General features: G+C 31.0%; 1 protein-coding gene across 8 annotated transcripts in view; it reads right to left on the reverse strand.

Annotated features, from left to right (window-relative positions):
- Positions 1-121: 121 nt before the first annotated feature.
- LOC148609771 (1-phosphatidylinositol 4,5-bisphosphate phosphodiesterase delta-1-like) overlaps positions 122-15165 on the reverse strand; it is a 69037-nt gene continuing 53993 nt past the window's right edge. For 7 of the 8 annotated variants that reach the window (XM_088540911.1, XM_088540905.1, XM_088540906.1 and 4 more), the window contains 11 exons: positions 14767-14852; positions 14478-14555; positions 14101-14123; positions 11121-11340; positions 9196-9369; positions 8448-8555; positions 7467-7531; positions 7136-7271; positions 4841-4987; positions 4209-4313; positions 122-2967 (listed from right to left, as the gene is read on the reverse strand). In XM_088540911.1, coding sequence (XP_088397037.1) covers positions 4213-4313; positions 4841-4987; positions 7136-7271; positions 7467-7531; positions 8448-8555; positions 9196-9369; positions 11121-11340; positions 14101-14123; positions 14478-14555; positions 14767-14852 — 1138 coding nt within the window. In that variant the 3' untranslated portion in view covers positions 122-2967; positions 4209-4212. The remainder of the gene's footprint in view (positions 2968-4208; positions 4314-4840; positions 4988-7135; positions 7272-7466; positions 7532-8447; positions 8556-9195; positions 9370-11120; positions 11341-14100; positions 14124-14477; positions 14556-14766; positions 14853-15165) is intronic. The other variant, XM_088540907.1, reaches the window with a different exon arrangement.

The raw sequence follows: 15165 nt of genomic DNA on the forward strand, positions 1-15165 counted from the left end.
ACTGTATTCAGGGAGTCTCAGACAACATTTCTGTTTAGTTATATCGATATTACAACAATACTACATGTCTATAAATAAAGGAATGATTATTGATACCTTTGGCTGTCAACAATAAAAGGCAACCTTTGGAAATTATTTATTAGTTTTAATAGGAAATAATGAAAATATCTCATTTTTTAAACATGTATAACATCTACCTGTTTCTCAAAAAGCAGCAAATTGAATGAAATTCTAAGTATATAAATATAATAAATATTATATATCAAATAATTAAATCTAAACCTATACATATCTAGACATTAAAAAAGTATAAGTACCGGCAAGGAACCTTTTAAAAATCAATGATTTAGTGGTAAACTATAATTTTCTACTTCTCTGTGTTTTCAACATAATCCTTGGCCATCATAGGAAGATGAGCCTGCCAAAAGAAACCCTCCCCCAATAATGCTTAAAAAATAGAGCCAAACTGAAGATATCACAAAACAAACTAATCTCATGTAACCCAGTAACTACGAAAAAGCCAAAAGCCTTGCTAATGTGACTTCTGTTAAAAATCCTTCTGTATCATACCTTCGTTCATCACATGGATATACATAGTGCCACTACATGTACACAATGTCCAACCAGACTTAAGTACAATAACTAATGTATAATACCAGTAATGATGAATACTTGATTATGCTGTAATTAAAAGTTACATGAAAATGAGATCAAGTTAAAAATATGAAAATGTGTCAATTAATTAAGCTGATATAAGGATACTTGTAGAATTTGTTAAAACAGCATTTTCATTTCATTCTAATTTATAAATGTGAACTTGTATACAGACAGACAGACAGACAGAAGTAGACAGGACAAAATGCAGTTAATTGCTCACAATATATCTTAGTAATGCATAAAGTGTAAATTACATCTAAATAATCCCTGCATAGATCTTGCATAGAAATATATGTGGAGTTGTCAATACGTTTTAATGTCATGGATATTATATCACAGAGAATACTTAATTCACAAGATAAGACATGCTTCAAGTCATCTTCTAATATCTTCATCTTTTGCAGAATGAATTTGCTGTAGATACATTACAATACTTATCTACCCACAGCTATCAGATTGAGAAACAATCACTAAAATTCCCAAAAGCAAATTTTCAATTCTACATCAATTTATGGTAATAATACAATCAAATGAGCATATAAACAGTCCTTGACTGATCTGTCACGGGTCACCAATAACATCAGTCGTCAATCTGTAAAACTGACCTTTCAAGTGTCACTAATATCTTCAGTCATCGATCCACCAAGTTGTTGTGTGGATTGGTTCAAGAACTGTATTGGTAGGCATATTTTTTTTTTTCAGATACATTGTATTAACTTCAAGATCAGACGCTTCATTGTTATCATTTGTAACACAATTTTATCAATCCACAAAGTGACAAATACATGTACTACCAAAGGGACATGTAGCAAATCTATTAAATCCATGTTTATCTTAATTCACATTGCATAGTAAATATAATAAACTTGTAAGAATAATAACATTGTATATATTTGTAATTGCATAGAATAATTAACAAGTTGATAAAAAGAAGAATTTCTTTAAAATAAAAATATAACAATAACATACAAGTAATTTAATATGTGTTGATACATAGAAAAAGTATCATATACCACCTAATGAAATTGGCACAGAAATATCTGACTATAAAATTACACTGAGATACATGTAATTTACTGATGTACATGTATTCTACCTAGCCTAGGTTTCATAAAAAAAATCTTAAATTGAGAATTAGTTTTAATACTTGAGTTTTTACTAAAATCCTAAATTTCAAACAATTTGACCAGTCAAAATTTGAGTTGAGGGAGGGTTTGAGAAAAACTCAATTTTAAGATCTTTTTTGTGAAACTATGAGGCCTTAGAATGGTATTCAACCTTTTACTGACTATAAACAATTATTACCTCAATAAAATGAAATAAATAACATACATATATAAACTAATATCAAGATGAAAATAAAAATTGTGACTTCCAATCTTACTGCTTAAAAAAGTTATTTTAATGTGCATACCTAGTATCATCCTACACCAATACACACCTTCTATTACCAACAATTCTAAGTACTAGCCTAATACATATTATGCAAATCAAATTTCTCCTATTTTTAAGATTAACAAAATAAGAAAAAATGACTCAGCAGCATTTAAAACTTGAAAAATTAGAATTTATAATTATGAAGCCAAGTACTAAAGCACATATTAATGAAATATCTAAAGGCATTGTGTGTCTGAAGACAAAGGAACAGAAAGTTTATAGATAAAATAATTTTCTAAAGAGGAAATGGACATTATAAATGATTGGCTTCAACACCAATATAAAACAGTAAAAGGTCAATCAACTTTCGTTAAATGCTTAAATAATAATGAAAATCCCATACAATTTTAAGCACTGAAACAGCAACTGTAGTTTCCGACAAATATTTAAAAGACAAAATTTTCACTGCAGATATTTGACTACATATTAAAAAGCATTTTGGTTTTGTTGTTGTTATTTATAATTAAGCATTTTTTTAAATAAAAAAACACATCATCTCCAATACAGTTGATTTCCCAGTCCTTGTACTTTTCACAAAATATTCTTCACTATTGTTCATCATACATTTATATCATGCTTTTGCAAGAAATTTTTTTTGACTTTTTTTTTAGGACAAGAAAAGAAAAGTATGATTTTTATGTATACTTCATTATTTCCTAACAAGCTCTTTTAAATACCTTACAATCAAGTTAGCTAACAAGAAAAGCTGGAGTAAAATGCTTATTAATAATTTTGCTCCTTCAAGTTCTGTATTATACAGTTATACAATGCTAATGTACATTCTATGAAGTGACCAGTTCTAAGACCACTTATATGGCACAGATATCAGCAGGTGGGCTATGTCATAGATCTTCAGAAAGCTACTACATGCATCTAAAAAAAACAACAAAACATAAAGTTTTCTTCCTGTTTTCCCATTTCCTCTGTTCATAGGTACTAAATGTAGATATACACATATAGTACCAATGTATGTTTATATGAAGTAAAAATTCATAAAAAGTCTTTTCACTTTAAAATAGCGGTACAAAATGCCAAATTTCTAACTCCTTTTTTCATGGTCTTAGATCTTCCTAAATATTTAATTCCAATGCGGATGATGAGAGGTTACTCTTTGAAACGTGTACAGCATATAGAAATTTACAGTATATATGGTTGGTATATGTAACAATAACAACAATCTGTTTCCACCATTGTAACACCCAGGCATTTCTTAAAGTATATATATATATAACTAAAGACAATAACATGAAGTCAACTTTTCTTATTTTATCTAGCTAGGAACTTTATATACCCTTGCTAATCACATGAACTCAACTTTTCTTATTCTGTCTACCTAGGGACTTTACATACTCTTGCTAATCACACTAGATCGACAAACGGATTGCATTAAATAGCAGTCAAAAGGTGATTCTTGCATGTCAAAAACCACTCAATTCTGTTTCCAGATTGGCCAAATACTGATAACTTACTGGCGTTCGATAAAACTGTAATTGCATGCCATGTGTTTTTTTTTAATGAAATGTAGAAACTTTTAAGTAAAAACAACAAAATTTTATTGCGTCAGGTATCTTTTTTTAAAGATAGTACTTGTTTCAATTAGTTGTTACACTATTGAGATAAATAAAACAAGATTGCTACAAGTAGCTGCATGTTCTCTACCACCTGAAAAAAGATGAAGTGCAAAACAATTCTACAAAATTTGAACAAAATCTGTTGAGTGGTTTCCTAGGAGTTGCGTCCACAAAGTCTAGTGTGATGGAGGGACACACAGACACATGTACACTAGTATTTCTATGTCCCCTCTCCATTGCAGCCATGGACAATATAGATTGTATATGAAATTGGCACTTTACACAAGTCATTATTCTTGATTTGATTGATTTAAGTAGGAAATGTTCTGTTTTCTCCAAAATACAGATCTGTATGCAGAGAGGACTTAAGCTACATAGTATATGTAGACTGAAAAAGAATCTTGAATTTGGGAGGATTTTTTGCACACTGAATCTCCTCTTCAGTTAATAGTATCTGAATTCTATATGAATTGGTATATAATTCAATAATCTGTTAAAACATCTGATCGAATTTTAACCAGATAAATGTTCTGCAATAACCACCTGATCATGAATGAGTTGAGTTTTCCTCCAGACTGACATGTACAAATATAAGGGCCTGAGGTATCTTATCAGCGTTCTTAGAGAATAGTGGAATGTGTCTGTATCCTACAAAATAAACAAATTGGTACAAAAATTGAGTTTAGAGTTTAAAGAATCATTTCTAAAAAATAACATAACACATAATCATTTTAACAAACATCTATAATCTATAAACTCATCTATAGTTCAAATTAACATCAAAGTAAAAGTATTAATTAAATCTACAGCTAATTCTCTACCAAGGAATAGCATAATGATAGTTTTGACACTTAAAACAAGTTTGTTGTGACACTGGAGAAATTATGTCTGGTTTTTTAAACTGCCTTAGTTTTACAGGTGAACAACAGTTTTGAAGTTGAGACCAAAAATATCACAGAGAGTCTGGTGTTCTTTCAAGATTTTTAAAACTGATATAATTGTGTTAAGCAGTGAATCACATTGGAAGTAAACTGTCACTGGAAAGTCCCATTATCTTTTGGATTTCATGAAGTAGCCCGAGATGGAAAATGTAAGGATACAAAAACAATGGAAAAATAATGAAGTTGCTAAAAACTGTACATAATTATATAACAAAACAGATCTGTTACCCATACCTTCTTGCAGTGATAGAACAGGGACCACATTGTAGCCAATAAAGTCATCCAGATATCTGTCATTATCATATACAACAAATCTGACCAAGGCTAGTTCCGGTATTGATACATTAAACTTCACAACTTCATCCCACCGTGGCTTGAATCCTGAAACATTACACACCATATTGTTTAACAGGGTTTGGGGGTAACAAAAAGTAATGGTCCTTGTATCTTAGTGTGTCTCTAATTGTCTCAATATATCTAAAAAGTAATCTTCCTTGTATCGTAGTGTGCCTTTGTCTCAATATATCTAAAAAGTAATGATCCTTGTACCTTGGTGTGCCTATGTCTCAATATATCTAAAAAGTAAATTCTTACCTTTGTCATACTATTATGCATTAATGCAGATGAAACAAAGAATCTTTACACTACATCATTTAGTTTATGTATCTATTAAGAGCAGTCTTTGTAAAACTCAGACAGGATTTGATTCATGCATGACAAAAACCCACTGAATTAAGTTTTAATTCTGATCAGAAACAGTTACAGGCCATATAATCAGTCTTAGTTTGCTATTCAGTTGTTTTGAGATAAAAATCACATAAATTGTGTACATAATGGACACTTTGTGTATGTAATAGACACTTTGTGTATGTAATAGACACTTTATGTATGTAATACACACTCTGTGTATGTAATAGACACTTTGTGTGTGTAACAGACACTTTGTGTATGTAATAGACACTGTGTGTGTAATAGACACTTTATGTATGTAATAGACACTCTGTGTATGTAATAGACACTCTGTGTGTGTAATAGACACTTTGTGTATGTAATAGACACTGTGTGTGTAATAGACACTCTGTATGTAATAGACATTGCGTGTGTAATAGACACTCTGTGTATGTAATAGACACTGCGTGTGTAATAGACACTATGTGTATGTAATAGACACTTTATGTATGTAATAGACATTTTATGTATGTAATCGACACTTTGTGTATGTAATAGACACTGTGTGTGTAATAGACACTTTATGTATGTAATAGACACTCTGTGTATGTAATAGACACTTTGTGTGTGTAATAGACACTTTATGTATGTAATAGACACTTTGTGTATGTAATAGACACTATGTGTATGTAATAGACACTTTATGTATGTAATAGACACTGCGTGTGTAATAGACACTTTATGTATGTAATAGACACTCTGTGTAATAGACACTTTGTGTATGTAATAGACACTATGTGTATGTAATAGACACTTTGTGTGTGTAACAGACACTTTGTGTATGTAATAGACACTGCGTGTGTAATAGACACTTTGTGTATGTAATAGACACTTTGTGTATGTAATAGACAGTGTGTGTAATAGACACTTTATGTATGTAATAGACACTGTGTATGTAATAGACACTTTCTGTATGTAATAGACACTATGTGTATGTAATAGACACTTTGTGTGTGTAACAGACACTTTGTGTATGTAATAGACACTGCGTGTGTAATAGACACTTTGTGTATGTAATAGACACTTTGTGTATGTAATAGACAGTGTGTGTAATAGACACTTTATGTATGTAATAGACACTGTGTATGTAATAGACACTTTGTGTATGTAATAGACACTATGTGTATGTAATAGACACTTTATGTATGTAATAGACACTGCGTGTGTAATAGACACTTTATGTATGTAATAGACACTTTGTGTATGTAATAGACACTTTGTAAGAGTTGCTGGTTTAGATTTAGTTGATTTGGTTAATTTTTATTTGAATTTAATGAACAGTTTTCTAAAAAAAAAAAAAAAAAAGATCTGAATAAAGAATGATTAATGTTACACAAAAATGTAGCATATGTTGACCAAAAAAAAGCATCGTTGATTAGGTGTGTTTTACCAAACCATGAATCACCTCTACCATAGGCTGTGTCTGATTTTTATATGGATTGGTACTCAGGTTAAAACCAATAAATACAGAGATATAGATAACAAATCAAAGAAATTCTTGCTTACAGTGATTACATGAGTATGAGGTGATTTTAAGGGACTTAATACATGATAACCAGGTATATAAGACAAAAATAAACTGAAAGGCAAAATTTGTAATACATAACAAAAGAAAATATAGATTTCCTCAACCAAGACAAAGATAAATCTAAATCCTTCAAAGTGGTTAAAGTAATGGTATGATATGTGAATGAATGGAAGAAACGAAAGTATAATAAGACAACATCCCCATCAAATACAGGGTATATTATATATTTATTCAACCCTTAGTTTTGTGCCTACATTCCAAAGAAACTTTACCATTATTCTGTACAACACTAGTCTTCACAGACTGCTGATCTCTCTTCACACCATGTATCTCAATCTTTACAAATGGATCGATTACCTCCCCTTTTTTTGAATTGTTTGGTTTGGGTATCTGGTAACCACTGATTACCTGAAAAATAGGACAGAGAAGTCTAGACTTTCAGGTTTCTGATTAAAAATATTTATTCAGCTAGTATGCTTAATTATTTATATAACATAACATATAAATAAACCTTTTTCTACTATTTTTAAATTTTAACCAAAACTATAAATAATGGTTTTTTGTTCTTACAGCTCCAGTAAAACTGCCTTATTTTTTACTTACCTTAATGATTAATCTCTTTTTATTGACATTAGTCTGTTTTCCTGTGACCTGACCAAACCTGTCACCTAGCAATAGAAACATATAAAGACTTGCATTGAACATTCATTACAAGGTCTGACAGAAATGCAAAGTTGTAAAATACATCAAGTCAGTTAACAGGAAATAGAGATGTGACAGACCTGAAATCACATCCCACAATATGGGACTCCATACTGAAGTGGTGTTCCAAATATCTAGTGGCTTTGCATTATCATTGCTGAGAATAATATTACAAAATATTTTATCCACCCGCCTGACCAACATTCACCATTCTCTAGGCCGATTTGTACCAATGCAACCAGGCCAAAAATCTCAATCAACACTTTAAGATGAGTTTATATTCTTATTCTTTAGTGTAAAATTTTATCATCAGATCGTACTTTAGTTCACAAACTTTTAATGAATTGTTACAAATATCAAAATAGAAATTTAAAATATGTCTTTTCATACTGACTGAAAATAATCAAAGTGTATGATGATGTAACATGAATATTCAACTTTGACTACTGAAGATTATATTCTTATTAATACATGTATATGGACAGAAATTAATTCATCTTAAATTTTTCAAATATCTTTAACATGAAACTCATTTGATTTCACACATATTTTTTTCAGTGAAAAGACGCCAAAGTGATGTTCATATGGAATTTGATTTATATAAATTTCTATCATAGTTCATGAAATCTGATTTCCTCTGTAGACCTATAACTGCTTCGTGATTTACTATTAATCGCTCAGCTAGATTATAGGCTATGTTATACAGGATAGGAAAAAATTCACAGGGCATAAACACTACTCATAATAAATCTCCAGGCTACTGTTCTAATTTGCATAAAAGGGGTGGGGTTCAACACTAAGTGTGGCAGAGGTGTAAAGCTTTGAAATAGAAAATATACCCTCTGTGCTGGAAAATGAATGAAATTCCCCATATCAACTTACTTGACAACAGAAACTGTGGTTTCAATAGATATCCACATCCTCCATTATCCATAAACTTCCCATGATTCAACTGCATAGGTTCACCTCCTGTCTGGAAATTCAGTGCCACTGCAAAAAAATAACACTATCAAAAAATGAACACAGATGTCAACCGATCGATTCTAAACCCAGAGTTGTCTTTCTTGTTATTTGTTAATGCATTTTACACTTTGTATGCATAATAGGTTCAAGGTGACCTCTAGGATCACGAAGTACTTAAGTCAAAAACAATTCCAGTATTAATTGTTACATCCATTTTTATTGGCTGACTGTTTCTTTCAAGTTTTGATGAACAGTTGTTGTGGTTGACTTCATGACATGATAAAATAGTTCCTTTGTTCAAATGAAATATACTGTTTCAAAGTTGAAAATGTTTTATAAGGTATGGATTTTGTAAGTGTAATTATGTTAAAACATTTTCCCCAACCTAACTGTGTGTGAAACTTTAAGTGAACATTCTATATACTGACAGCAAAGGCACATAAATTTAATTAACACTGCACTACTTAAAGAACATCTGGTTTAAAAAAACAACTTTGGTTTTTCTAATTTTGGCAGAAGCTAAGTGGTGCACCAAGAGTAAATATTTTTTGGTATTTATTTTTGGGTTTTCAGTGAGACTGCTAAAATAAGCCAAAATTAACATCCTATGGAAAACAGCAACAGACAGTATTATAAAGAAGTAATATGAGTAAGATATATTACATACCCACTTGGCAGCCAACATCCCACATAGGAGTAGGATTATAATTACTGGAATCTGTCCTGGTACCTGCAGGGTAGGTCCTCACAAACAACTTCTGGCATAATTTATTCAATCCCTCTGGATCATTCTCTATTATCTTCAAAACTTTGTTCTCTCCAATAGAGGAAAACATGCCATCTGAAATAGGTGAATATATATATTGACAATTTCCCAGTAGTGGAGTTAATCATCTAAGTAGCACTTCAGATAAAAATCCTGCACAATGTGATCTATGGTTGGTAAGCCTACATATCTATATATTCTCCTTGTTCTTAGAAGATAAAAATTATAGAGAATATGCTATAGAATTTTACATTAAGGGAAATGACTCTGGACACGCTGCTGAAATACAAAGAAAATATTGGATTTTCCAAGCGAATTATTTCCTAAGAACAAAGATTGGAATGAAAAATAATGCATTTCATCATATAGACCCATAATGCAACTTAGTAACAAAAATAAAAATGTGTAGCCTATTTTTGGGGTGTATTACAGAATTTGCGTGATTCTTACTAACACTTCTAAGTAAGTTCTCTCCTTTTACAAATACAATGTACTATACACAAGCAGACACCAGTTATTTATTGGTACAAAATGTAGTTTCTTTTAAAAAGGATGCAATTCATAAAAGCCCATTGAATGAGATTGTTAAAAATCAGTGTAAGGCTAATGTCCCATTATCATTACATGAGCATTAACATGATAAATATTTCCTAAACAGTTATTTTTTAAATAAGTGTTGACTATTGAGGCTATCATTACTGAAAAATACAGCAAAACAAGAGGCTCCCAAGAGTCTGAATTGCTCACCTGGTTAAAGTTTGTCTTTCAAGGGCAATAAATTTAACAAGGAGTTGTCCAACAATTTTGACTCAAGAAGACTTTGGTAGGACTATCATAAGGATCATTTCAGTGATAGAAAGTTTCTTTCTATCTATTATTGTTTGCAAGATATTAGCTAAAAACTGTAAAAATTCATATTTCAAGGGCAATAACTCTTACAAGGAGTCATCTGACAACTTTGAACCCTGAAGACTTTTGAAGGCCTTATAATAAGGGTCATTTCAGCTAAGAAATAATTTTGCTAAACCTCACGGTTTTGGAGATATATGCGAAAAAACACAGTCTGACCCCTTTGTTCTATTTTTAGTAACGGTGGCCATGTTTTTTTCAACGGATCCAAAATCCTCACATCAGTTCTATGCACAATACCCCCAAGAAACATTAATACCAAGTTTGGTTCCAATTGGTCAAGTAGTTTCAGAAGAGAAGATTTTAAGAAATAACATTAAAAATAGCAAAAACCCGTCAAAAATGGGCAGTAACTCCAACATGGCCTAACATATTAAAATGAAAATTTGACCACAGATAGTTCTCATCATGCTGAACACTTTAAATGTGTCAGAATTTGGCTAAACCTAACAGTTTTGGAGATATATGCGAAGAACTACTCTCTAACCACTATGTTCTATTTTTAGTAATGGTGGCCATTTTTTTCAACCGATCAAAAATTCCCACGAAATTTCTACGTTGTTAACGACAACGACCGACGCAAAGTGATGGCAATAGCTCACATGGTCTTTGGTCAGGTGAGCTAAAAATACATCTCTATGTTATTACCATTTGTTAATTTGAAAAAAACTGCAAATCATATTTAATGATGCTTTGAAAAAAAAAATTTTTACTAGGCAAACATTGCAATAACAATTCAGTCTCATATTTTATCAAAACAATATTTTCCCAATATTTCCCAAACTGACTGTGTAAATATTGACTAAAATGCACATGACAGGAAGTGTAAGTTATTTTGTGACCTCATAAAAATTCCAGTCAAAATGAACTTCAAACATGAATTTGTAAAAAATTAAAAATTAAAAAAAGACATATACCTGTAGCAAGTGTTTCCTCAATGCCCTTGTAACTAACGGCCTTCATACCAACAACTGCAGAAAACAGGGGAGATAATTTATGTTTAGACTTCTTCTTTTGAGGAGAATCTTTACTTTCTGTTGTAGCATCATGAACTTCTGCTGCTTCATCTTCATCACTAACTTCTTGTCCATCTTCATTATCAGGTAAGGAGTGACCTAAATTAGGTAGGCGCTTTCCCTATAATAGAAATAAAATTTGTTTGCAAAGGACATCAGTCTACATCAGTCTACATCAGTGGCAGATTCGGAAAGTTTCCAAAGGTTGAAACCCCTTTGCAGTTAGAAAAAAATTGTCAATTTTCTGATTTACTTAGCAGCAATTGACCAATAGACGTCTGGAATCATTCTCTCTGCCACTGGTCTACATAATAATGAAAAAGCAATCTAGCAAACTGCAGCTGATATCTAAACAACAGAACTATAGTAAAATATTTTATTTAAATGTTTACAGCAAAAACTGTCTTATAGTAATAATGATACACTAGTAGGTTTTTTAGTTTTATAATTAAAACAATTAAATCTGTTTAATAAATTTAAAATCATTATGACTCAAAAAGAACCCCATTTCTCTATAATGGTAAAGGAATTGATGACATGTGGAGACTATAAGCATAAAGCAATATGCTGGGTAGACTTCTTAACCTTTGAAGCCATTTTCAGAAATTCAAAAGCAATAAGTAAAACAAACTAAAGCAATACTTGTCCATTATCAAGGCCAGATGTAATGCACATTTGATATGTAAATAATACTATAATATTTATTTTCTACAATACATGTATACATGTATTATCAATAAAGACGAACATTTAAGTTTGTATACAAATGTACAATACCGGTTTCTACAAAATGAAATTGCCTATGGACCACAGATTAATAAGGCCACAAATATGGATCCCTCAACACTTTGGGCAATTATAGACACTACATTCAAGCATGATGCATTTCTGAATGTGAAAAGTGACTAAATATTTGACAGAGAATAATTGTGGTAATAAAACTGAAACATTCAGTTTGAAATTTACGAACCCAATAAGAATCAGCTGTTATGATAGGCTACACAGCATAGATTTAATGCTAAGCTAAAAAAATTTTTATTGTTTTGATGTGAAGTAAAAATATGCAAATTGATTAGCCGAAAACACCTTTATTTGTAGAAAAATCAGCCTTACCTTGACTTTTTTAAGGCAGAATAACAAATTTCAAGTTAAATGACAAGTCCATACTACTGAAGTTAAGTAAAGGTAGTACATTGTTAAAGTTAATAACTACTGATCCTTTCATTAAAGTAAAACAAAATATAAGTAATGTATTGTTTCATCTGAAAACATTTTATAAGTATCAGTCTCTCTAAGAACCCAGCAGGGGATGAATAAAAAAGACCAGGTTTTTCCTTAAAATTTTGGTTATAAAGATTAGTTATAATTTCACTGAAAAGTTAATATTTCAGGAATAGACACCTAAATTTTCTAGCATAAGACATTCTAATGAAAACTTTCAAACCATCAATAATACAGAGGTCAAAAAGTGTTAATTTCAAATAAAGGAGTGTTCCTTGAGTTGATATTGTCAGATTTCTCCACATCTTGCCTGATTCTCAAAAAGACTTTTACTTAGTGACTAATGACTAATACATCTGTTATACAATCATACTACATTTTTTTCAGTATTGCAGTGAAAAAAAAGGCTATGTAAAACATCTTAGTACAAAGCTACATAGTATTTCATAATATACATGTACAAGTATGAATGTATGATTAAGATCAAATAATACCTTTCTTAAGCAGCCATAGGGTGTGATTGTGATGGAAAATAAATTACAATGATGAAAAAAAATCATGATTTTCTTCATAACCAAATAATATCATGTCCTAGAATTTTTATGAATTCTTAACTGCAAAATTTTTTTGGTCCTGGGTTTATTAAATTCTTCACTTCTTATTTTTGATGTAAGAGGAAAGGGTTATACCTCTATTTATATACAGCTGCGAAGTAAAAACTATTGAAGTGATAGTTCAAGTTACATATAGAAGCAAAACATTTTTCTAACTACCAAAACAACAAAAAATGAAGGGGATGCAAGGATTTTAGCAGGAACAGTTTGTGGCCCATTAGGTACAAAACAACCAAGCATGAAGGTTTTTTTTATGAAATGTGTATACAGAGCTGTTCCAATGAGTGTCACACTAACATAATCAGACTACTTCGAGAAAGAACACTGGTCCAAGAAGAAGCAGGTTTATTCTAATTAATTCATACTTGATTAAATGAAACATGATGAAATCTGTTAAGAAAGTTTATATGGACATGCATATCAATGAATTCAAATTTTGCAGTATATAGATTTACTCCCCTTTAAAACATGTACTTCCTTAAAACAAGAAGTTGTACTTATCTAAGAAAGCAATAAATATTTATTTAATCTAAAATTTTTGCCTTAAACAACTAAATGAATATTAAAAAATATGTTTGATTTCACATGGAAATTTTATATGTAAGAGCAGTGGCAAATCCAGAGTTTTAGGTAAGGAGGGGAGGGGGGGGGGCTAAAAAAATTTCTTGACAGGACCACCAGTGAGGATCGTGAAGTGATCCAAATTTGCATGCCCCCACCCCCTCCCTCCAAGACCAAGAAAAATTTGAAAAAATAAACCTCAAATCCTGCATTCTGAGGGTATCTTGAATAATTTTCCAACAATTTTAAAAATTGCAATTTTCTTAAGTGGGCAGGGATCCCCCACTGAAGAGGACAAAATAATGAACAGAAAAAAGAGAAAAAAAGAAACCTGATACTTGTACAAAGAGTAAATTATTCTGTAAAGGGGAGGTAACTCCAGTAAACCGCAAATTGGGAATATAGAACAGCTCTGTGTGACTGATTGTGTGAAGAAACACACTAGTAAAAGTTTAGACACTACAACACACATCACATCTAATTACCAAGGCTTCAGTCATTTTTCCTCCCGATAAAAAGAAAATTCAAAAAGCTGATTACAAAACAGCCATTTGTGCAATAAAATTCTAGTATAAAGCAGAATATTATTTCTTCACAATCTATTGTGTTGGTGGTTCGTAATACAATAATATGTACTTACTATTTAGATAAAATAAGCTTTGATTTGTCAAATATCAGCAAAAGATTAATATACTAAAATACATTCAGCTAAAACTGTGAAACAGCATTTTCTTGTGCAAATTGAGAAAAAATCATGCTACAGTATATGTTATTTTTTTTTCACTTTGAAACATTATACATATTCTTGAATTTAGTGTTTGATTTTTTTTTAAATGTAACAATTGACACAATATTGTAAATACCTTGAGTATAATTTTCCCCATGAGATCACTTGGTGAGGGTATGGTTGCTGGTGGCTCATCTGGGGCATACAGCAAATCTGTAAAACAAAGGATGCTGAAGAGTATTTCCTTTCAATCAGGATATTCATTCAATTCTTCTGCTATTTATTTTTAGCAATTTAGTATCTTTCTAACAATTATTCCATACTGAATGGACTTTTTTTTTGGCATAAATCTATTTTCATTATTTTGGTTGCTTGCAATTTGTGTATAGCATGTCTGTAAGCCTCAAGTCAGTTAGTGTTTTACCTCCTAATATTGCCTTGACCTTGTTAGCCATGACAGCTTGTTGTTTGACAGAACAATGGTTCTCTATGGATAGAATTACTGGGTACCTGTTAAAATAAAGTATACATGTACCAGTAAATCATCTGTAAAGTATTCTGAAATAGAACTATTTAAAAAAAAATAAAGAACATAGAATAAGGCAGTAGAGACTATGACAATAATATTAGTCAAAGGATTTTTCATGATAGAATGCAAATTTCATGGAATGTCACTTGCACTTGTTCATCTTTAAATGGTCTTTTAGTGGTTGTTTTCTAAATTTTCAATTATAGCTATACAATACATGACAAATTCTTCAATAGGGGAATCACATGCAGGAGACACACTCTTTGTGGGAGACTGAGCTCAAAAGTCAGAGTC

Source organism: Perna viridis, chromosome 8, assembly GCF_037379345.1.
Source record: "Perna viridis isolate PV_CMFRI_1.1 ecotype Kerala chromosome 8, ASM3737934v1, whole genome shotgun sequence".
Classification (NCBI taxonomy): Eukaryota; Metazoa; Mollusca; class Bivalvia; order Mytilida; family Mytilidae; genus Perna; species Perna viridis.